General features: G+C 37.2%; 1 protein-coding gene across 2 annotated transcripts in view; it reads right to left on the bottom strand.

Annotated features, from left to right (window-relative positions):
* The window catches only part of LOC126973516 (uncharacterized), a 50244-nt gene extending 33298 nt beyond the window's left edge, over positions 1–16946 (bottom strand). For both annotated transcript variants that reach the window (XM_050820848.1, XM_050820849.1), the window contains exons 1-2: positions 16739–16946; positions 8096–8181 (exon numbers count right to left, since the gene is read on the bottom strand). In XM_050820848.1, coding sequence (XP_050676805.1) covers positions 8096–8163 — 68 coding nt within the window. In that variant the 5' untranslated portion in view covers positions 8164–8181; positions 16739–16946. The remainder of the gene's footprint in view (positions 1–8095; positions 8182–16738) is intronic.
* Between the last annotated feature and the right edge of the window lie 6770 nt (positions 16947–23716).

Genomic DNA, 23716 nt, shown 5'->3' on the forward strand with positions numbered 1-23716 from the left:
TGTTTTGTATGTTCATAAGCACATTGAGGAATTTTCTAGAAACTGTGACATTCATAATGTTAACACGAGGAACAAACATACACTTGTTGTGCCTACTACTCGGTTGGGTCCAGTTAGTAAGTTTTTTGTTGGGCGATGTATATGCTTCTACAATATGATCCCAGAAAATGTACAAAACAAATGTGTTACGAAATTTAAAAGAATTTTTAAAAAACGTTTGTGTGGGAAAGGTTATTATAGCATAAACGATTTTCTTAATGACACCACGGACTGGGAATAAAGCGAACACCCTCAGGCTCTTTAATTATAAATGTTTATTGTACGATATTACATTGTAATACATATTTTATATTAAAAAAAAAGCCCGCTGAGTTTCTTGCGCCCATTCTTCTCAGGTCTGAGGCAGTCTCTTTTGAATGGGTGGTAGATTTTGACGTTCAATAAGTGATTTTAAATCCTATTTTGAATAAAAATATTTGAATTTGAATTTAAAAATAACAAAGTCTTCCTTCAGTAAAATAGCCTACCCTCGATGTTTAAGGAACTTTCCCTTCATGTCCCATAACTTTGGGACATCCTGTATAAGGACATATCAATCGATTTTTAAAAACAGTTAAGCACACTTTTCTCCTTAGTCGTGTTTCAACTGTCACTGACCGAATCAATCCTGAACTGAATAAATGTCTTACATTGCTGCTTATTGACCGAGAATATTTTAAACAACTGGAGTAAATGCGGCAATGTATAGATATAACAGTGGAAGCTTATTATGATGTAATATCTGGCATGTTACATATTTCGACTTTGTTTTTATACGACGTGATTTGTGTATATGTATTATTATTATTATTTGAAGAGGGTTGCTATTTCCTAGTAACACCGCGTCCAAAATTGAACTATTGTGTTCGCCACTCATACTAAAGCTCGTCGTCAAGCCCTGCTGCCTTTACGAACCGCAGTATCTCCTTGACGCGAGTGTTGCAAACACTATCTGGTGGCACGAAGTAGTCGCCGTAGTAATAGTATTTAATAAAGAAATTTGAAATGGATTAAATAGAATAATTCTTGTAGGTGGTCATGAAATTCCAATTTCTACATTAGGGGATAAACTACTATGGAAAAATGCTTAAAAAAAAGAAATAAAAAAAAAATCAGAAATAATAAATAAAATTATACCTCATCGTAAACCCTTAGATACTAAAATACACTGGCCTTCCAAAGTAAGTATCACACTTTTAAAATTGGGATAACGTTTTAAGTTCACAAGATATACTTTCGAAATAAAAAGGACTCCAAAGAGAATTTAATTTTGTACATAAAAACTTTATAGTCGGTAACCTTATTTTAAGAATTGGCTGCAAAAAAACTTCAAAAACAAAACCATTCCTTTTTCAAAGTGGACGTTTCCGAATTACAATTTTACCATTCACATTTTTCTTTCTGTTTTAAATTTTTTTCAAGATCGATGGGTCTTGTTTTAAAAATTTATGCTAAAAAGCACATAACATTTATTTATCATGCCTCTTTCAGTTTAAGAATGTGCTAGGATCATGGCTTTACACTTCTGTTGGAAGGCGAAGTGTTTACAGGCGACCTGGTGAGCGAACCTTCAAGCCTGCATCTCAGAAAGAGTCCAATACGGTGGAGGCAGTGTACATGTATGGGCTGGCATATCTTTAGAAGGTCACACAGAGCTAGTAGCCATAGAAAATGGCACCCTCACTGGACAAAGATATGCTCAAGAGATTCTCAATGAGTATGCAGGGCCGTATTTATCAAATATGGGTGATGGATCGATGCTGATGCATGATAATGCCCGGCCACACACGGCTCATATCGTACAAGAGTATATTCAGGAGGTCGGTATCAGCGTGATGGCTTGGCCATCAAGAAGTCCTGATCCCAACCCGATTGAACACGCCTGGAATGAGCTTTGGAGGCTAGTCAGAAATCGCAGACCACCACCTACTACCCTCAGGGCACTAAAGCAGGCCCTGGTTCTACCAGGGAATGGGAGAATATTCCCCAACATCGGCTCCGAAAAGGCTCTGTTCAGTATGCCAAACCGGCTCGAAGCTGTGATTACAGCTCGAGGAGGCAATACCAGTTATTAAAAATTAAATAACATGTAATATGTCTATTTTCATTGTTTTATCTTTTTTTAAGTTAAAAATGTTACTAATGTATAATTTTAGTTTCTAAGAATTAAAGCCTATAAAATTTGCAACAAAACGTTTTTAATCTTAAATCTCTACCTTCTATAGTTAAGAAAAAAAAATAATTTGAAAAATGTGATACTTACTTTTGCAGGTCAGTGTAGTATGTTTACCTTGAAATGTTCCTTCTCGTGAAATGTCACGTTACGCTTATGCATTAGTAGGCCGCAGTGGAAGAGTAGATGAATAGGTGGATAAATATATATGTATGGTCTATACATATAGGTCATTGATCTGAACATTTAAGTTGGTAGCACTGAGCCTATTACGTATTACATTGGCATCAAATATAAACATTGTCTTATCAAAACATAATGGAAATGATTCACAGTATCAAAGTTCGTTGGTCAGCTGACGCCTTTGTCATAAATATATTATTACAATTAGAATATTACTATCGCATTAATGAGGGTCTGGATTTGTTTCTATGTCAGTTAGTGCGATTTCCTAATTTTAATCCTTTGTATATTTTACATTTCACTACATCTTATAAAACAAAGACCTCCAGGGCGTCTGTCTGTCTGTCTGTTCGCGATAAAATCAAAAACTACTGAACCTATTTTTAATGCTGTTTTTACTTTTTGATAGCTGGTTCTTGGGGAATGTTTTAGTATAGAATTTATTTTTGTAAACATTAACGATATTTATTGGAAGTGTCGGATAAAAATAAGCCGTTTGAGAGCTTTCAATGAAAACCCTTTGAGATATATCAAAATATTGTATGGTGGAATTGTGTATCTTTAGCTCTACGAAAAAGTCCGCGATGGTCTATGTCTATCTCATATGACCGTTCCCAATATTCAGTCTATCTCCGGTTGTGGCCTACTTGAGATAAAAATCGTAACTATCGCTGACTTTTCTGTCCCAATAAACTTATCGACGCGGACGGTAACTCACCTTATCCGTACACGCTGTCTGTCAATGGAACGACGTATAGCTTACCAGCGATAGAAGTTTGTATGGAAATTTCAATTCACGCGTCGCAATATAAGGTGATAAGAATGACTTATCGGGTATATTGAAACAGCTTCAGATTATTGACAGCTAATTACTGACAGTAGAAGGTAGTAATTTATCTCTATCTGTAGATAGTATATTGGGAGCGGCCGTTAAGGATAACATACTGTACCTATCCACTGTACTTAATACTTTAAAAAATTGGCAATTATTTAATAGCTGTTAACACAAATATTTATCACTCAGAAATACGTTTTTCTTTCTTTTTACACATTTCTGATGGTTTTAGATTAAGTACATTATTCTCCAATACTTACATTTTTTTTCTATTGACAGAACAGCGTCTATCGGGTCAGGTTCAGCTAATACAATATAAAAATAGATCTTTTATAAATCCGCAGATGCTAGTTGCAATTTATTCCCTGATCGTTCCCTGACTTAGGGAACTAGTTAGGTCAGTTAGCGTCGTCTCGTGCCTACAAATTGCACCCTCGTCAGGAATTCGCTTATTTACAACCCATGGTAAACAATTTACCATAATTATTCACGTATTAATAGCCTACTCATTAATACTGCAACGTGTCTTAAAAATAGGAACCTATTTATAACTCCTCATTTTCCCGCCATTATTTGTGTTAAATATTCTTGTAATTTATTGTAGAATAAAGAGACTCAAATGGCGTTGTAAGATATTACACAAAGTAGGTATGGAGCGACCTCTTTTATAATGCCTTTCGTGTACTTTTGCTGTAGAAGCCGCGAAAAAAAATTTACAAAAAGCATACATTTACGTACACGGTATACGTACGGGTCTGAGCCCCGCATCGTTCATAAAATTTTGTTTTCAAATTTTGTTTATTAATCCTAGAAGTGAGGGTTATCACTTTGAAAACATACCAAATTGTTTCGATTTACAAAAGCGACATCTCAAGCAATTACCTAATATGCAAATATTGGGGTTGAGCAGGTTATAACTATACTATAACTGTATAGTAGATAGATCCTGTAGATAAAGCCACAACCTGAGAGTTGAACAAAGCATACAAGATTTTATGACGATACGTCACTCGAACGGTTAGCTCAGTTGGGAGAGCACTGGCACGGAACGCCAGAGGTCGAGCCCCGCATCTTTCATAAAACGTACATCTTTACGTTTGTACTATGTACATAATATCATACAAAAATATCTATAAGTGTAAGTAAACCCAACTCTATTCCTATGACGTGCTCTTAGCTCTATTAGTCTATGTAACAACAAGATTCAAGATGGCGCTCAACTCGGTCATTCAACTGTTGACATTGAAATTGGCGGTAATCCAGACACGTGAATTATTATAACTAAAATTACATTATCAGTTTCCGCGGTTTTTTACACAATATTTAAAATTTTCTGTAGCACAAGTTGCAGATTATTATTTGAGTTATGTTGGTTTATTTGGTTTGGTTATTGTTTTTTGCTTAAAACGTTAAATTTTTTTAAATGCTTCATAATTGAAATAAAGATTCCAACTTGAACGGTTTTCACCAACCTGTAACTAATTATAAGAAAAAATTGCATTTTATAAATATTTTATGAAAGACTTATCGTATAAATACATTTTATTGGCATTAATTCGCAGGCGGGAAATCATTCTCTGCTCAATACTATTTCAAACTTATGTCAAATGACTGCACGTTTTATACTAAACTATATTTTAATTTTTACTTAGGCAGTCCTGCCACTTATTACATAGTATTTACATCCTCTTTGGCATGTTTTATACATATCATTAACTCATCTGCGTGTGTCATAAATCCGCGCTGCTCTAGGTAGCTTTGTCATTTGACCTTATGTTGGCGGTAAGGTTGTTTGCATAAAAAGATGTATATATTTTCTTCATACGGACACTTTTAAATGTTACCCTTGTATCGAATCTTGTATCTAGGGCAAAGGGCTATTACTAACGTATAGAGAAGCTATCCAAATTCTAAAAAAGCCATTCTGCATTAAAAAAATTATTAAATAATTATTTTCGGACAAATTTAGAAAAAAAAACGCGCGCGTCTCAGGACGCCCGAGAAGTGATAGCTTAAACTAATATAAGTTTAACTTTTTAATATTGAAATTGTTTAACTTGAGAAAAACTATAGTTACATACTTAAATAAAAAAAAAACATATCATAATGTTAGGAAAGGTTATTTATATTAATATTTATATGTATTATTCTTAGTTACAATTCTTGAATATGGACATTATTTGCATCCTTATTTAATCCTATTAAAGTAACAATTGGTTAGAGTGAGAGAGGAGGAGCCTGCCTACCCCTGCGGTATGCGTGAGAGAAAGGGAAGCCAGACAGACTGGCGCTGTAACGCGTTACGTTACGAAGCGATTTTACACTCCCATAAGAAGCTATCACTTCAGAAATAACAGTGTGGGATGCTTATAATATGAAATAGAACCGTTGTTGTGCTATCATATATTTATTAATAACAATAATATTAAGGAATAACATTTAGAATTGTTTTTTGATTACTCTGTTAAATTCTGCTTAATAGCTTATCAAATCCCTTCGCCAATTTGAACGAGCTGTTAGAACACCTTACCGAAAAACTTATTTTATCTGCGAATATTAATAGAGGTACGCTTGCCTGAACTGACCTCTATAAGTGGCATAAAAGCATAAAAGGCATGTCATTTCTTATAACTACTAGATACTACTACCGCTTCGGAAACAAATGGCGCTCTGAGAGAGAAGAAGCGGCGCAAGAAACTCAGCATTCTTTTTTTGCGCTCTTTTCAATAAAAATATATACAATATTGTACAGTCATTTCTATCGCTATAAAATAATCACAATCTAGTCCCAGGTTGTCCGATCATTTAGATGTTCAGCAGTGGAGTAATAGGATTTACGACAGAGCCATTTTTTTTATAAAACATTTAAATTTATTTATAGATAATACCTGAACAGTGGCTGGGACCCTTAAAGCTACTATGTATCTTATGAAGCCTACTAGAATTATATAGGCATATAATATATTGCTGATTGATATTCATTAATAATTATGACAGCTGAGTCTTATTCAATGCGCTTAAGGCGACACTAAATGCCAGCGACCTTGAGCGATATGAGTTCACGGCTGCCGGCCCGCCATCTAAGTAACAAAGCCAATATTTTCAAAATTCTTGCGTGGAAAACAGTTTTTATGCTTACAATCCTCGTTATTCACTACTAATCTGAATAAACGAACCTACACAAAAAAGTACAAGCTATAAGAATATTTTTTCTGAGAGAAGAACCAAAAAAAATGCGTCACGCCATGCCAAAAAACTTACTTAACTTCAAAGAATAGTGGTAGACCAAAAAGGCTCGGCAGTGTTAAATATAACCAACAGCAAGCATTAGCAACCTACAAATAAGACTTAAGGATATGTGTAACAGGATTAAGTAGTGATCTTAGCTCGAAATGCTATACTTTCACCACAAAACTTGTCTAAAAACACCATGTTTGCGTGTTTTCTGCTTTCTCTTCGCCTTAAGATAAAGTGCTAAGCGCGACTTAAGAGAGTTTTCGTACTACGTCATTATCACGTCACGTATAAATTATCAAAGGTTACAGAGACAAGCAAGACAAAGCGATAACATTGGACGAAAAACGGTGTGCAGAAATTATATAACACTTTTTTTTTCTATGGAATAGGAGGACAAACAAGCGCACGGGTCACCTGGTGTCTTGCAACACCAGAGGAATCACAAGAGCGTTGCCGGCCTTTAAGGAATAGGTACGCGCTTTTTTTGAAGGTACCCATGTCGTATCGTCCCGGAAACACCGCACAAGGAAGCTCATTCAACAGCGTTGTAGTACGAGGAAGAAAACTCCTTGAAAACCGCACTGTGGAGGACCGCCACACATCCAGATGGTGGGGATGATATCCTAACTTGTGGCGTGTCGTGCGAAGTAGGAATTCGGCGGCAGGAATCAGGTTAAACAGCTCACTTCTTCCCGAAAATACATGTTATTGAGTAATCCTTACAAATTAGTTAAATAAACTTATCATATAGAAGAATGAACGATAATTTCATGTAAAATTTGTGCAAAAAAGCAGATAATTGCATTTGCAATTGCATTCTTAGTTATTCATTTTAAACTATTATTTTTATTTGATTTCTGAACGACGCACGGGGGACACATCAAAGGAAAATCAAAATTGTAGTTTTTATTTAATTCCGAGTATTTATGTATTATTTACAAATAATTCAAGGCCAAAATTAGCCGTTCTCGAGTTTTAGCGAGACTAACGAACAGCAATTCATTTTTATATATAATATAGATTACAAATACAATAAAAAATAACTAAAAAAATAGCCATAAGCCATCTATGATAAATTTCGCATCGAGTGGTGGTAGTTTCATGTCGATACGCTCAGTGGTTTAGGCGTGAAAGAGCCTCAAACAAAGACCATTTTCATTATGTATATATATAGATAGATACTTAATTAAGAAGACGCTCACGTGCGAGTGTTTGTATGAGAAATATAACGGGTTGGCCTTTCTGAAGTTTAAATAGTGTAACGGCCGTTCCCAATATTCAGTCTATCTCTTACTTCAGATAAAAATCCTAAGTATAGACGACTGTTCTGTTCCAATAAACTTATCGACGGTAACTGTCTACCAATGGGACGACGTATAGCTTATCAGCGATAGAACTTTGTATGGAAATTGCAATTCACGCGTCCCAATATAAGGCGATAAGAATGACTTATCAGGTATATTGGAACAGCTTCAGATTATTGACAGCTAATTACTGACAGTAGAAAGCAGTAATTTATCTCTATCTGTAGATAGTATATTCGGAACGGCCGTAAGAGGTTTTTAGTGTGTAAATTCGTACTTATTTATAGATAAGAAATTAATGAGCTTTATGATTATTGTACTTACGCGAATGCCACTAAATAGGGATGAAGACGAATACCGTCCTGAACCAATCGGACCGTGGTGACCCCCATGATGCGTCACATCTAAATCTGGAACAAAAATTTTGAATATTTATATGTCGGAGAATTAGAATATAAAAGTAATATGGCCTGTATGATTATATTCTACTCTGTGTATTGGGCTGAACTGATGGCGAACGTCATCTTTCAAAGTGTGTTCGAAGTTGTCACAGTGTACGTCACTGTCGGTGACGTGATTGAAGTTAGTTATTATTGTCCATAAGTAGAGCGCTCATTGAGAAGTCGCAGTCGTCTAAAGCTAGCGCCCGCGCCTGTTGTGCGCACTGATCGACTTAAAACAACATGGTGGATACCAACACCGTGACGCCCGATTTTAAATCCAAATAAATCTCCGAGATATATAATGAAAACAACTCATTCTTTATTCACCAGTTTGATTATATCTATCAAAGAGGATGTAAATACTACGCAATAAGAGGCGAACTGCCTAAGTAAAAATTTAAATTTAGTTTAGTATGAAACGTGCAGTGATTTGACATAAGTTTGAAATAATAATTACAATATGGCGACGAAGTATAATCCGGCTAAAAGTGAAAGCGAACAGATGCTTAAAACTTAGTGGATTTCGGCTATCTCCGTTTTTTACAAGATCATAGCCGTCATCTGTCCATCTATCAATGACTGCACGTTTCATACAATCTATATATTATATAAAAGAGAATGTATGTTTGTATGTTCCCTAATGACTCCTAAACTATTCGACCGATCTCAATGAAATCTTTTGTAATAGATTCGTTGAAGCGCAAGGAAGGTTTACATATATAATTTGTCGTGTCACGATCCCACACACGCACTCACCCACGCATTTATCATATCTCTCGAACCGTTTATTGACAGAACAACGTCTGTCGGGTCAGCTAGTTGCATATAATCGCTTTTTTCTCAGAGAGTTTCGTTAGACTGATATGTAATATATTCAAACTACCAGTGGGAGTGGGAGCCTACTTGGCACAGAAAGCAAGCTAGATGGGTACCACAGTGGAGCCTTTTTCAGCTGTCAAGAACTAGTATCCAAGCAATTTGTCTTAAAGATTAGATTGTGTTTTTCACAACAGTGACGCTCAAAAGTTTGGAGTTTTTCAAGAATTCTGAGCGGACATCTATAGATGTATAGAGAGGAGCAGGTTGGATACCTATAAATTTTGCTCAAAGAATTTGCGCAACATCAAAGAGTCAAGCCGATCAGAAATGACTTGATCGTCGATGATTCGAGTCAAAATGAATAAGCTGGTAAGATCTGAAGCTGGGTAAGAACATCCATGAGAAGAAAATCAAAAGTCGGTGTCAGACATGGTAGGTTTATTACTATAGAAATAGTTATAGGTGTGATGTGCTTGTGTCAGATGTGCACGCGCGAAGGGAGGAGACGATAGGCGAGAGCGGGGCCGCGGCGGGGGGACATATTGTTTACAGGAGGGGTTATTTTGTGACATCACATTTTTTTTCAAAATATAATTTAATATTGTTATATGAAGCATACAGTACAGCTTTTGCCTGATAAAAAATGCACAAGAAATTACCGCATTATGGAAATTTGTGAAAACTAGCGACAATGTGAAGTGAATCTAAAATTAAAGAATTACAAACAAAACTGAATTGAAATGGAAATAAAAATAATTTCGGAACACTGTTGTTATAATTAAAATTGCAAAATATGTGACATCACACTAGGTAAAGGGAAGCTGTGAAATTTATTCATATGACGTAATTTATGGATGATGTACTAGGTACTATAAAAGCAGAATAAAAAAGAATGGCCCTTGGTGATGGATCCATATTTATTCCCTTTCAGCTGGAGACGAAAGATTTATGCGGTTTGAATTATTATGAGAACAATTCAAATAAATAAACATTTTAACTATTGCATCTCTATATATTTTTAATAATGTTACGTATCATGTACATGAGCACATTAGCCGCTGGAAACTGTGACAATCATAATGTTACAACGAGCTCCAAACATAAGTAGGTAAGTTTTGTGTAGGGTAAGGTATTTAAAAACTAGCTGACCCAGCAAACGTTGTATTGCCATATAAAGTAATAAGAAAAAAACCAATGATCAACAAAAAAGGCACATAGCTGGAAATTTCACTATCACAGGATAAACCAAGTAAAGAAAGTTCTCGCGCATGTAGCGGTAATCGTCACCCACAAAGATAGAAGGATGCACTCTTTGTCAAAGGTATCAATCGGCATAGAAGATGGATCGACATATTGGTTGTCAAATGTCAAATATTATGATAAGGTTCGGAAATTTAATTTGTGACAAAACTTATGATTAATTAATCTATATAAAAATAATCTGATAGATATTTAACAACTGTAGTTAATCTACCAACTATAGTTAGCTAAAATTAAGTTTATTTTTTACCTCCTGAGAGATAGAAATATATATAGATTCTAATCAGTTATTTATTTTAAACTATTCTTTCAAATTGATTTCTGAACGACGGGGGACACATCAAAGGAAGAACAAAATTTTTGTTTATATTTATTTTTTTCTAAAAATTTTGATATTTATTCACCTTTTAAACCTTCCCTGGACTTCCACGAATAATTCAAGACCAAAATTAGCCAAATCGGTCCGGCCGTTTTCGAGTTATAGCGAGACTAACGAACAGCAATTCATTTTTATATATATAGACTAACGAACAGCAATTCATTTTTATATATATATATATATAGATAGATGAAGCCCGCTGAGTTTATTGCCCCCGTTCTTCTCAGGTCTGAGGCATACATTTTCAAATGGGTGCTAGTTTTTGACGATCAATTTCTTAATGATTTTAAATCCTATTTTGAATAAAAATATTCGAATTTGTGGTACGAACTCTTATTAAAGAGCTGCCTAAGCGCCTTGTAAAGTTTTGCTTTTCAAAGAATTTACGTTCAAAAATAATAATTTAACTTTCCTTTAAGCGTTTAGTTAACAGTTTTATTTTTGTTACAAATAAATAATATTATTCAGTGTTTAAGAATGTAAGTACATATTTCACAATAGTCAAAGGTATTTTAATAGGTCGGACATGCTGATATCGCAATAGGCTTGTCAATGATCCATTGTATTGTAATAGAGTCAAATGTCATGAACTTAACAAGAGTACCAGATGATGATTCTTCGACAAAGCAAATTCCTCTAGTCAACCGTGAGGCGATGTGAGGTCTACAATCTTTAATCATCAACCAGCTGGAGGGAGAGTACCAGTGGGAGGCTCTTCTGCACAGGAAGCCGGCTAGATTATGAGTACCACAACGGCTACTCTTTCTGCCGTGAGGCCGGTCTAAAGGGCGCCGTAGCTAGTGAAATTACTGGGCAAATGAGACTTAACGTCTTATGTCTCAAGGTGACGAGCGCAATTGTAGTGCCGCTCAGAATTTTTGTTTTTTTCAAGAATCCTGAGCGGCACTGCATTGTAATGAGTAGGGCGTATCAATAACCATTAGCTTTACGTCCTGTTCGTCTCGTCCCTTATATTCAAAAAAGCTAGCTTACCTATTAGAGTGCTATGCACACCCTTTCAGATAGAAACAATTATAGACTTATAGCCCAAACACAAGGTCGCATTTGGTACGACCGGACTATCAGACAGTCCGGTGGGCGCGTCGCACCAATTGGTCCGGCGTCGTACTCGGTACGGTCCGGACGGTAATAATAAACATTTTGTGCGATAGAATATGTGACATACCACCAAATATGGTCCACTATCAGACCGCGTCCAATGGTTCGGCTGTTTCATGCCATTCCAAATTCCATCATGTGTTTAGACTATATGATCGCACGCATGCGAACAACTTTTAACAAAGCAAAGAAGAGTGGAGGCAGGGGTGGGGGATGGTAAGTGGTAGAGTCGCTTGCACGCGACGGTAGCTACTCTACTATTCCATATTTTAGTATTCTACTTATACTCTACCAATACTGTTTGCATTGTTATAGTTAGTGAGAAAGTTAGTATCACTATCTGGATGTGTGGCAGTCCTCCACTGTGCGCTTCTTAAGGAGCTTTCTTCCACGTACTACAAAGCTGTGGAATGAGCTTCCTTGTGCGGTGTTTCCGGGACGATATTACATGGGTACCTTCAAAAAAAGCTCGTACACCTTCCTTAAAGGCCTAAAGAGAATGTGGGCGGCGGTGATCACTTAACACCAGGTGAACCGTCGTTTGTCCTCCTTTTTCATAAAAAAAAAGTATTCTACTGTGCTTCTAAACCGCTTACTCTACCAGTGTAGTCGAACGACTGGCCGCTAGCAAGAAGTTGTATACTTATATAAATGAAATTGAAAACTTTTTCAACTCTTTATTTTTATTCTTAAAGCCCAAACACATGGTCGGATTTGGAAAGGCCGGAACGTCGGACGGTCCGGTGAGGCGTCGCACCAATTGGTCCGGCGTCGTACTCAGTACGGACCGGATGGAAATAATAATAATTTTTGTGCGATATACAATACAACAAACCACCGAATATGCTCCGAAGAAAAAAATTCAGGTCCACAAATACAATCATTTGCATACTTACGAGTGTACTACAAATAGCGCGACAAATTATGACAACACTGTTTTTTTTTTAATAAGAAGGGGGCAAACGGGCAAGAGGTTCATGTGATGTGTAGTGGTGAGGTAACCGACCATAGACATTCGCAACACCAGGGCCAAAGAGATACGTTGCCGGCCTTTATGATGGGAATATGCTCTTATCGAAATTGACCACGGTCGATAATTTTTGAAACCAAAAAAAAATAATAGTAGGATTAAACCCATTGGAAATTATGCTACGAAAATAACAGGTATGAATTCTTTATGAAATGCCTTTTGATCGGCTTAAATTTTCCGAACATTTTCCATTGTAATGTATATTTTTTTACACCACCATTTGCTATTTAACTTTTTTCCATAGGAGTTTTTGTTTTACCGGAAATCGAGATAAACCGTATTTTACCCTAAAACACCCCCCTCCCCCTTTCCACTTCCCGACCTCATTTTTGTTATAGAAACTTCTTTAGAATCGTTGTGATTTCAAACCGGATGCAACGGAAAAAACGACAGGTAAGAGACACAACGCGACGCGACAGTAAAAAGAGCAGTCACATCAATTCATAATATTTAACATGGTATATAATGAGATAGGAAGCATAATACAATGTTTTGGTACCAGGCGATCAAAGTTAAAGAAGAGATTGCCTTAAGTATGGCGCGAGTATACCTTAATATATTCTGACTCCAAGCGCACGACGTATTACTACATAGACACCAGGAGAATATATTATTATATATATATTAGTGGTGGTAGGAATGTCTTTCATAGCGGTTGAAATCATGTGTCATCCTAGCAACACGTACCAGGAATTCATATGCAGTTTAGAGGTTCATGCGCCATGTAGGTTTCACTTCTGACATGTGTACTTTGTACGCACTCAATGTTTTTTTTTTCACTTTTTATCATTTTCAAATTCTTCTACACTGGTCTAAAAGTACTTTGAACTGATAGAAATAGTAGTTGATTCTACCTTAGTCGCCCGCATCTTACGTGAAAATATATAGTCTACATTATGGTGTCACGACCTCTTCTTAATATTCAAGAAAATTTAGTATTAATACTATTAGAAATATTTTGCGACACAGACAAAACTCTATAAAGTACTTCTTTTGGACTCGGTATTGTTTGTAGCGTCGTCGCGGGCGTCCACAGAACACTGTCAAAGTTTCATCACAATCTGATCAATGGTTGCGGAACGCAAAAAACATACAAACATAGATTTTTTGTTTATAAATACGTATTTGACGTCAGTTATTTTTATAATTTTTTAGACGTATATACAGTTTCAGGAACAATTAACAAATGAGATTAAACCAGTATTAAAAATTATATATATTAGGGATAGGGTTTAGTAAAGCGTTTTTGTAATGAGTAAAAATATATATTAACCTTTAAAAAAAACCTTAAAAAATTTATTCCTCGTGCTATTTTACTTATGTAGAAGAAACAATATTGTTATAAACAAGGTTTAAATACAACCAATGACTATCTTATTATACCGCATAATTCAGTTAAATAACTTGTAGTTAAATATCATTACTTAAGTCATTTTTATGAGAATGAGAATGAGAGAGAAATATTTTTTTGTTGCTTATAACTTGTTTATGTACGTAGGTATATTGAAATTTATACAATTCTCGTCCATTAAAATCGTCACCTTTTTGCTCTTAATAGTGATTTTCATTATTATAACACTAGAAATAAGGGATTGCTTGTAACTAATTCTAGTAGGCTTCATAAGATACATAATAGCTTTAAGGGTAAATGTATACACTTCTATAATAAACTCCCAGCCACTGTTCAGGCATTATCTATAAATAAATTTAAATGTTTTATAAAAAAATGGCCCTGTCGTAAATCTGCTGAATATCTAAATGATCGGACAGCCTGGGATTTGATTGTGATTATTTTATAGCGATAGAAATGACTGTACATTATTGTATATTTTAATTGTAAAGAGCGCAAAAAAAGAATGCTGGGAGAGTTTCTTGCGCCGCTCCTTCTCTCTCAGAGCCCCATTTGTTTCCGAAGCGGTAGTAGTATCTAGTAATTATTAGAAATGACATCAAAAAAAATTCTAAAGGAATCAATTTTGAGAAAATAAATGCCTTTTATGCCTTTTTATTAGCCTATGTTCAGATGACAAGCGCTCAACTCGAGTTTTGATAACGCGCGCTTACAAGTACATACATTTTATTCAGGCAAGAACAATGCGCTAGCGTTTGGTGTTGTTCAGATGTATCACACAAATGGTCTAGTTGACCAGCTAACGTCAGGGTGTCGAATTTGCGTGACGGTGTGCGCACGCATCGTCAAAATTCACTCTGATTGTTTTTCCCTAACGCACCAGAAGAGGTATAACTTCAATAACGTATATTTATCTTTGGACAACTCAGAGAACTTACCAAAATTTGCATTTGTAGGTATATCTTTCAAGTAGAGCTGGTGCAGAAGACCGGAATTTGGAACCGCGAATTCTCTTTAGTTATACAACTAAGAATAAAACGAAATTTGCTATGGAATTGTCGCGTCAATTATAAAGTCTCTACAATACGATAGGTTAGGATACACCCATATATATACTTATATATTCCTAATTTGATTCTAATTCCTAAATGATTTGGACACGTGGGGCGAATGAGTGAAGAAAGAATGACGCATCAAATATATAAGATAAGGCAAGTGTGTGTGGGCACGTCGGTCGTGGGAGACCTCGTAGAACATTCGTCGACGTTGGGGACGTTTTGAGAAAAGAAGAGGTCCGAAGCACCTGCAACCGGCGAGCATGTATGAAAAGAGTAATTAATGTAGAGGAAGCGCGTGAGGTTTGTAAGGATAGAAGCAAATGGCATTCTATTGTCTCTGCCTACCTCGACGGGAACAAGGCGTGAGTTTATGTATGTATGTATATTCCAAATTTAAAAAGTGAAAAATAAAACGAAAATATCTTTTAAACAACGTAACTACAAGTAAAAATATATGCTTTTAAGATATCATGTAAAATTTAATGAGACTTTTTATGTTTAAATGCATAAATAATTCCTATAATTATTTGAAGTCAGTATTTTACTGTAAAAAGTTTATATAACATCATAATATGTAATGCTTGAGTAACTGTATACTATATTACAATTAACTGAATACAAACTGAAAAATATACAGTCTATAATCTTTTGTTATTCTTGAAGCAGTCAGAATAATTTCTCCACCATCTTATTGTGTGGTGGTCATCAATAGAGCACGGCAATACTTTAAGCCGGCCCACATTCTTAGCGCTCTACGAAGCGCAGGTCCAGCCACATATAATGGAGTATTACTGTCATCTCTGGTCTGGCGCGCCCCAGTATCACCTCGATCCATTTGACAGCTTGCAACGAAAAGCAGCTCTAATTGTCGGGGACCCTGTGCTCTGTGAACTGCTGGATCACTAGGCGTTGAGTAGAGACGTCGCTTCATTGTGTCTTCTACCGCATTTATCACGGGGAGTGTTCCGAAAGACACCTGATTCCTGCCACCAAATTCCACCTTCGCTCGACACGCCACATATTCGGATATCATCCCCACCATCTGGATGTGTGGCGGACGTCCACGGTACGGTTTTCAAGGAGCTTTCTTCCACGTACTACAAATCTGTGGGATGAGCTTCTTTGTGTGGTATTTCCGGGACGATACGACATGGGTACCTTCAAAAAAAGCTGGTACACCTTCCTTGAAGGCTGGCAACGCTCCTGTGATTCCTCTGGTGTTGCAAGAGATTGTAGGCAGCGGTGATCACTAAACACCAGGTGACCCGTATGATCGTTTGTCCTCTTATTCCATAAAAAAAAAACAATTTTATGCAACAGAAGTAAAGACAAAGGCAACTGAATCCACGATCCCATGTAAAGTATCCGTGTTTAAAATCTCTAACAAAAGGCTCTCGATATTATAAATAAGTAATATTTTTTTATTGATTAATGACTTTTAATTACTAAGGTATAATTATGTAGTGCGCCCTAGAAACGAATAAATTATAAACCAATTGAAAAATTACCTCTACGAAGTCAATTCCATTACATATTCATTGATAACATACACTGAATAGAAATCTATTATATAAAAACGATTGCACAATACCATTACCGGACACTTCACAGTTTTCAAATAGTTAAACAATTAATATTAAAAAGATTTTTTTTTAAGTAAACAAAGATAAGATTCGATATTTGAAATAAGAACGCGGCGCGACTACCAGCTGAGCGCTTTCCCGCGTTACTGACTGGTTGTCAAGTCAAGGACCATTATATGTAATGAGTTACGAAACGATGTAAGTGCTTCATCGTTCTCTAATCAAATTGGACCGTTTACTCAGCAGTATTAAATACAAAATAGAATGTACCTATTCGTATCTAAGTAATAATTATCATTCCGTGCTTCTAAAAAATAGTATTTTAAAAAATAAACTTATTAATTTTATTTGTGTCGATAAATAAAAATTTTAGTTTACTTTTATGGGGATGAATACTACCTAGGACCTTTATAGAACAATTTAAACTTAACTTTATTTATTCATTCCATCATCGTTGGATCCTTTGACTCAAATTAAATTATTTTTTCAAATTCAAATAAGAGTACCTAACAACTTATTGAGAGGAGGATTTTGGATCATAAGAACTAACTCGAAAAAGAAGCAACATGTAATAAAAACCAAGGCTCGCAACTCAATTCTTCTACCGTTAAAAGTCGTGAGATCGAAGTTGTTCAATTTATTTAGTCCCTACTATTAGGTCTTACTATATTACATACCTAACTTTGCCCTGTGCTTCCCCGTGGCGTAAAATGAATAGTGGAGCCCCAGGCCCAAGGGTGACGTAAGAGGCAACGAAGGGCTTTTTAAAAGTGGGAGAGTCACGCTGCCGTCTTATGACGTCAGCACAATCGGGACAGACAGCCAGACTCGTCCGAGTTAATTACCACACTCGCTCAGAATTCCCGGGGTGGGTACAAAATTGATCATAATTTTTTGCCTGTCGCCGTCTCGGCAATTTTGAGGATAGGTACCTGTCTCTTCTCTGGCTGCGTGTAGATTTAGAGGTCCGCGTCCGCATCTATGCGTGTCTCTACAGGTCCCATAGTGGTAACGCTGAAACGGATCATCTAATATGCTGCGTTCAAGCGGCAATTGACGACGTGCTTGCACAGATCCTCTAAGCTGAAATCGTAGTCTTGAGTGATTTCAACGGGCACAATGCCGAATGGCTTGGGTCACCTACCACAGACTACGCAGGACGATCTCTGCATAATTTTGCATTGGCGTATGGTCTGTCCCAATTGGTTGAGTCGCCAACGCGGCTCCCGGATGTGAACAGCCACACGCCGTCCTTATTGGATCTTGTGCTGCCTACACATCCTGATAGTTACCAGGTCTCTGTCGGCGCCCCTCTCGGAACGTCCTGGTTATTACCTGGTTAGGAATGTAGTGCCTATTCAACGCCCACGTCGCAGACCACCAGCGACCCGCCGCGTTTGGCACTCAAGTCAGCTGATTGGGATATCCCATCCCAATCGTTCCTTTTTTGCACCCTACCCTTGGGGCAAGGTTTGTTTCCCTTCGAATGATCCCAGTGCCTGCACCCTTGCAGTTGCCGATGTGATACTACAGGGCATGGATATTTTTTTTACCAAGCTGTGTAGTACCGATTGGTGGCAGATCACAGCCCTGGTTCGATGCGTCAGTCAAAGCAGCATCTGACTGCAAAAAATAAGCGTATCAAACTTGGGTTGCGGCGTTGGGCTCAAGGGATCCGAACTGCAAAGTTCTAAAGAGGAAATATAACCGTGCCTCCAGATTCTTTAAGCGCAAATCGCCGCAATCGTTGTCGAATGCCTGGCAGTTAGCCTGCAAATAGCGAAGGCCTTTGATCGTGTATGGCACAAGGCGCTCCTCTTAAAACTTCCATAATTTGGACTTCCCGAGAGCTAATGCAAAAGGACCTCCAGCTTCCTCAATGGGCGCAGCATACAAGTCGTTGTCGACGGTTATTGTTCGAACCCGAAGCCCGTTAACGCTAGAGTGACCCAAGGCTGTTTCTTCTGCATATCAATGATATTTTGGACATCTCCAACATGTATTGCTATGCAGACGTCAGCACTGATGTCGTATACACGGGCCATGCAGGTCTCTCTCGGGAAATCGTAGACCAGTGCCAGAGAAACTTGTGTGTCCTATCGAGTCCTCTCTTGAGAAGGTTGCGGAATGGGGTACATTGAATCTTGTCCAATTTAACCCCCAGAAGACTCAGGTTAGCGCGTTTACAACTAAAAAACCCCATTTGTCGTATGACCACTGTTCGACAACACTTCTCTTAAAGCCTCACCTAGTATCATAATACTGGGTCTCGAAATCTCGAGCGTGGCCATCTGGAGGGTAAAGCCAAATTGGCTTCGAAGAAGCTGGGTGTCATTAATAGAGCAAGGCAATACTGCAAGACGGCCCACTAGCTACTTCTAGCGCTCTACAAAGCGCAGATCCAGCCACACATGGAGTATTGCTGTCATCTCTGGTCTGACGCTCCCCACTATCAGCTCGATCCATTTGACCGCGTGAAACGCAGAGCAGCTTGAATTGTCGAGAACCCAGTGCTCTGTGAACGGCTGGATCACTTGGCCTTGCGTAGAGACGCACGTCGCTTCATTGTGTGGCTTGAACCGCATTGATCACGGGGAGTGTTCCGAAGAGCTGTTTCACCTGATTTCTGCCCCAGAATTCCACCTTTGCACGACACGCCACAAATTAGGCTATCATCCCCACCATCTGGATGTGTGGCGGTCCTCCACAGTGCGGTTTTGAATTTTAATAATTAATATTATTTTCACCATAGATGCAGCCATAGTATTTTCGCTGCATTCTAGCGTCCAAGCACACGACGTCGCGGGCAGCAAATAGTAATTAATTAAAGCTAACGTTACACTATTTGTTCCATATTTAGGATTTGTATAAATACTGAAAACAGCAAATAAAGGTGTATTAAAAATTTTTTTTGGTTAAATACATTATTTGGAGCTATGAACACTACTTTATCGTGTTACACATACCCTTATATCTTATTTGCCCATGCTTGCTGTTGGTTACAGTTAATATATATATAACACTCGAGAGCTGTTTTGAACTACCATTTTTCTTTACAGTAAAACAAGTTTATTCTCTGCATAATGCACTCGCTTAGTACGAAACTCAGAAGAGTTATCCTTATAGCTTGTACATTTATTCATAGCAGGGACTGTAAGCATGTAAACTGTTCGCGCCTTTTAAAATGTTACAATAATGTGTTACCCAAGAATTTTACTACAAAATAAGATCAGGCGCTTCATTATGCTTTGCAAACGATCATGCGCAAACTGCGACGTTGCCAGAGCTTACACTTGCACATACAGAGTGTCTACCTACCTTTACCTATAATAGCGCGCGTGTGTTTTATTGGTTTTCACCTACCTTTATTCGGTCCAGGCGTTTGCTTTTTTTTCACTACTTTGTTACGTAGATGGCGGGCGGGCGGCCGTTACATCAACTTCTATCGCTCATGTTAGCTTGCATTTTGTGTCACCTTATGGTTAGTATCAGTGGCGTAGAGTTTTTACAAGCAAATCAATCTAAATACTCACTCTCCTTGTCTTTTTTTCGTCAAGCAGCAAGTTTTATTAATTTTTGCTTACGCACTTCGGGGGCACGTCGTAATTTATACAGCAGAATCGGCGGTAGCTACGACCCTGGTTAGTCAGACATAGGCGTAGTAGACAGTAGACCAGTAAAGCCGAAGGCTAGGTGACCGCCTACCTGAAGACGAAGTGTTAGTGGGCCCTTCACAAGATGGACCGATCATCGCGGAGATCTTTGAAGGACGCCTTTGTCCAGCAGTGGACGTCATCTAGTTGATATTATGATGATGATTACGATTAGATGAAAGTATAAGCGAAGCATTCAGAAACTATGTCAATATAAAATACACTAGCTCTAAAAATACTCTATTTTTTATATGTGTTTTTTTATAATTATGTGAAATGTATAAATGTCAGATATAAGTGTTTAAAATAATTGGACGCACTTCTTTTTTAGCCAGCTTTTGATGATTATTTGACCATTTACGGACAGAATAGAGCGTACTCGCCTTTTGGCCGTGAGAAATGAGTTATGAGTTGAGTGCTGCATTCTGAGCCAATTCGTACTGTTTTGTTGAGCCAATTTAACTGCACTACAACTTCACGAATACTGCTAAAAATATAAAATATTAATATAAATTAGCTTCAAGTAATGATACTATACAGTATGTTTGGACAATATATTTTCATCAATGAATTAATCAAATAAAAGATGAATTAATTTGTAACTAAACGCTGAAGTGACTTATAATCGTGCAGTTTAATAAATAATATTTTTATATATCTGATAGCCTCATTGCCAATGTTTAAATAAAAAATAGTTAATGCCATGAACATTAGGCTGTGAGCGTTGATGGCGTTAATGATGCCAAGACCATTGCAGATCTTTTGAAAAATCAGTTTTCTATAACATCTCCTTTAAGTCCGTCAAAAAGGGTGTTGGATGTTGGGGCCCCGCGGCCAGGCTTCCCTACAACACATATTAAGGAGTAGACAATTGACCACATACTAAAAACAAAGAGCAAAGGTAAGTCTCCTGGTCATGATGGTCTCAGCATTGAGCACCTTAAGCATGCTGGTTTTCATCTATCGCGTGTGTTGGCATTATTATTTAATATGTGTATAGTTCATTCCTACTTGCCCGAGGATATGATAAAAACTATTGTGGTTCCAATAATTTAAAAATAAGACGGGGGACATATCAGATATTTCAATATCGTTAGCAACTGTGATCGCTAAAGTGCTTGACCGTGCGCTTAATTCTCAGCTAGAAGATGTCTTAAACCTACACGATGGACAGCACGGATTTAGGCGTGGACTATCTACGGAGAGCGCGATACTGAGTTTAAAACACACTGTCAAGTACTATACGGACAGGCGCACTCCCGTGTATGCCTGTTTCCTGGACTTATCAAAGGCTTTCGATCTGGTCTCGTATGACCTCCTTCGGGATAAATTAAGAAGAGCTGGATTGCCAAGAGATCTACTTGAAATATTCAATTGGTATGGGGGTCAGGTAAATCTCGTAAGATGGGCGAAAGAGTTTGCTGAGCCTTACAGAACAAGTGTCCTAGAGTCGTACCACCAATAAACTTAAAAGTGAATTTGAATATCTTGGACACTTTGTAACCGAAGACTTAAAAGATAATGTAGAGGGATAGATATGGAGAGGGAACGCAGGGCGCTGTCGGTTCGAGCGAATATGATATAGCACGCAGATTCGCGCGTTGCTCGACTGAAGTAATAATAACTCATTTTAAAGCGTACTGCACATCGCTCTACTCGAGTAGCCTGTGGGCGTACTACACTAATATACTCGTACAGCGCCCTGCGAGTCCAGTATAACAACGCCTTCAGAGCACTGTTGCAGCTGCCACGTTTTTGTAGCGCGTCAGCTATGTTTGCACACGCAGAGGTCGATAGCTTTGGCGCCGTCCTACGTATAAAAGCGGCTTCTCTTCTCCGCCGAATTCGTTGCAGCAGTAATAGTTATCTGAAGGCGATAGCCGACAGAGTGGACTGTCCGTATGTTGGCCATTTAATAAAAATAAATATGTCCCTTCGTATTTATAATTACTAACACAATTAGATTATAAGTTTACTAACAATGGATCGTAGTTATCTGAGAATAAACGTTTTATTTATTATTATTGTTAACAAACTAAAACTTTCTTAACAGCAGATTTTGACTCGCAGTTATTTTGCATACACTGCAAATTTACCGCATCGTTGCCGCAAAATTACTCTAACAGGCTCGCTTAATAGAATACCGATTTGTCAAAATTTACTGCTTTTTAGTAGAATAGCACAGGTGGCATGACCTTAGAAGTGCTTTTGGCATGGTGATACAAAATAGTATGAGCTACAGTGATCACTTACCATTAGGTGACCCGTTTGCTCGTTTGATGTCCTTTTGCATAAAAATAGCATGTGTGGGACGTGTCTTGCGACTCTCTAACTCCTTCTTATATCCGGGCTACTTCAGTTGGAGCTATTCCTGCTACTTCTACTGCCAAAAATAGAAATTTTCAAAAATATGTGGGTATCAGCGCAGGTAAAATGTACAGCAAACCAAGCGCATGCAACTATTTCGGCCAAAGAATCAGACTTACTATCCAACGCGGAAATGCTGCAAATACTCTTGGTCTTGTTACAATTCGTCGTGGTGACAGTTTTTGACTAATTTCAATTGACTAAAGTCAACTCTTTAACCAATCTCTTATTTTGAGAACGAGTTTATATATTTAGACATGGAGCAGATTTGCCTAATCTTATTGAGGGTACTTTTCTACAGATTTTTAGTGTAATGAATTGCAAATACATATTTAATTTGATGATCACAAATATATATTATACTATTAAAATTTATTATATTAAGTATAGTATATTTTGATTACTGTAAAATGTTTTATTAACATGATTTATTACCTTAGCTTAAAAAAATATTCACTTTAACTTTTGCCATTTATGGATATTTGGATTGTAATCATCCTACCACATTACACTTTAGAAGAATTTTTATACTTACCTGTTAAAAATAGAAAATAATATCTATTTATTGCAACATATTTATTAGGCATGTGTGCATTGTTCAGACAATTGTGTTAAAGTTGTTTGTTTGGAATAAAAATCACTTAATCTCACAGAAAAAATGGAGTCCACAATTTTATGATAAAGTTTAACCTTAAAGCTTAAAAACTTCATAACTTATCAACATTATCAATCTTCAGAGGACTGTAGTTTAGTTGGATTGACAGAGAACGGTTGTTAACTCGCTCGGCCTGTTTTCTTGCTAGCAGTCTGTGGTCGCGCAATAAATTAAAAAAAAGTTACGTGGGCTCAAAAAGCTCGAATCCAGGGCCATTAATTAAGTTAT

This window comes from Leptidea sinapis, chromosome 29 (genome assembly GCF_905404315.1).
Source record: "Leptidea sinapis chromosome 29, ilLepSina1.1, whole genome shotgun sequence".
NCBI lineage: Eukaryota > Metazoa > Arthropoda > Insecta > Lepidoptera > Pieridae > Leptidea > Leptidea sinapis.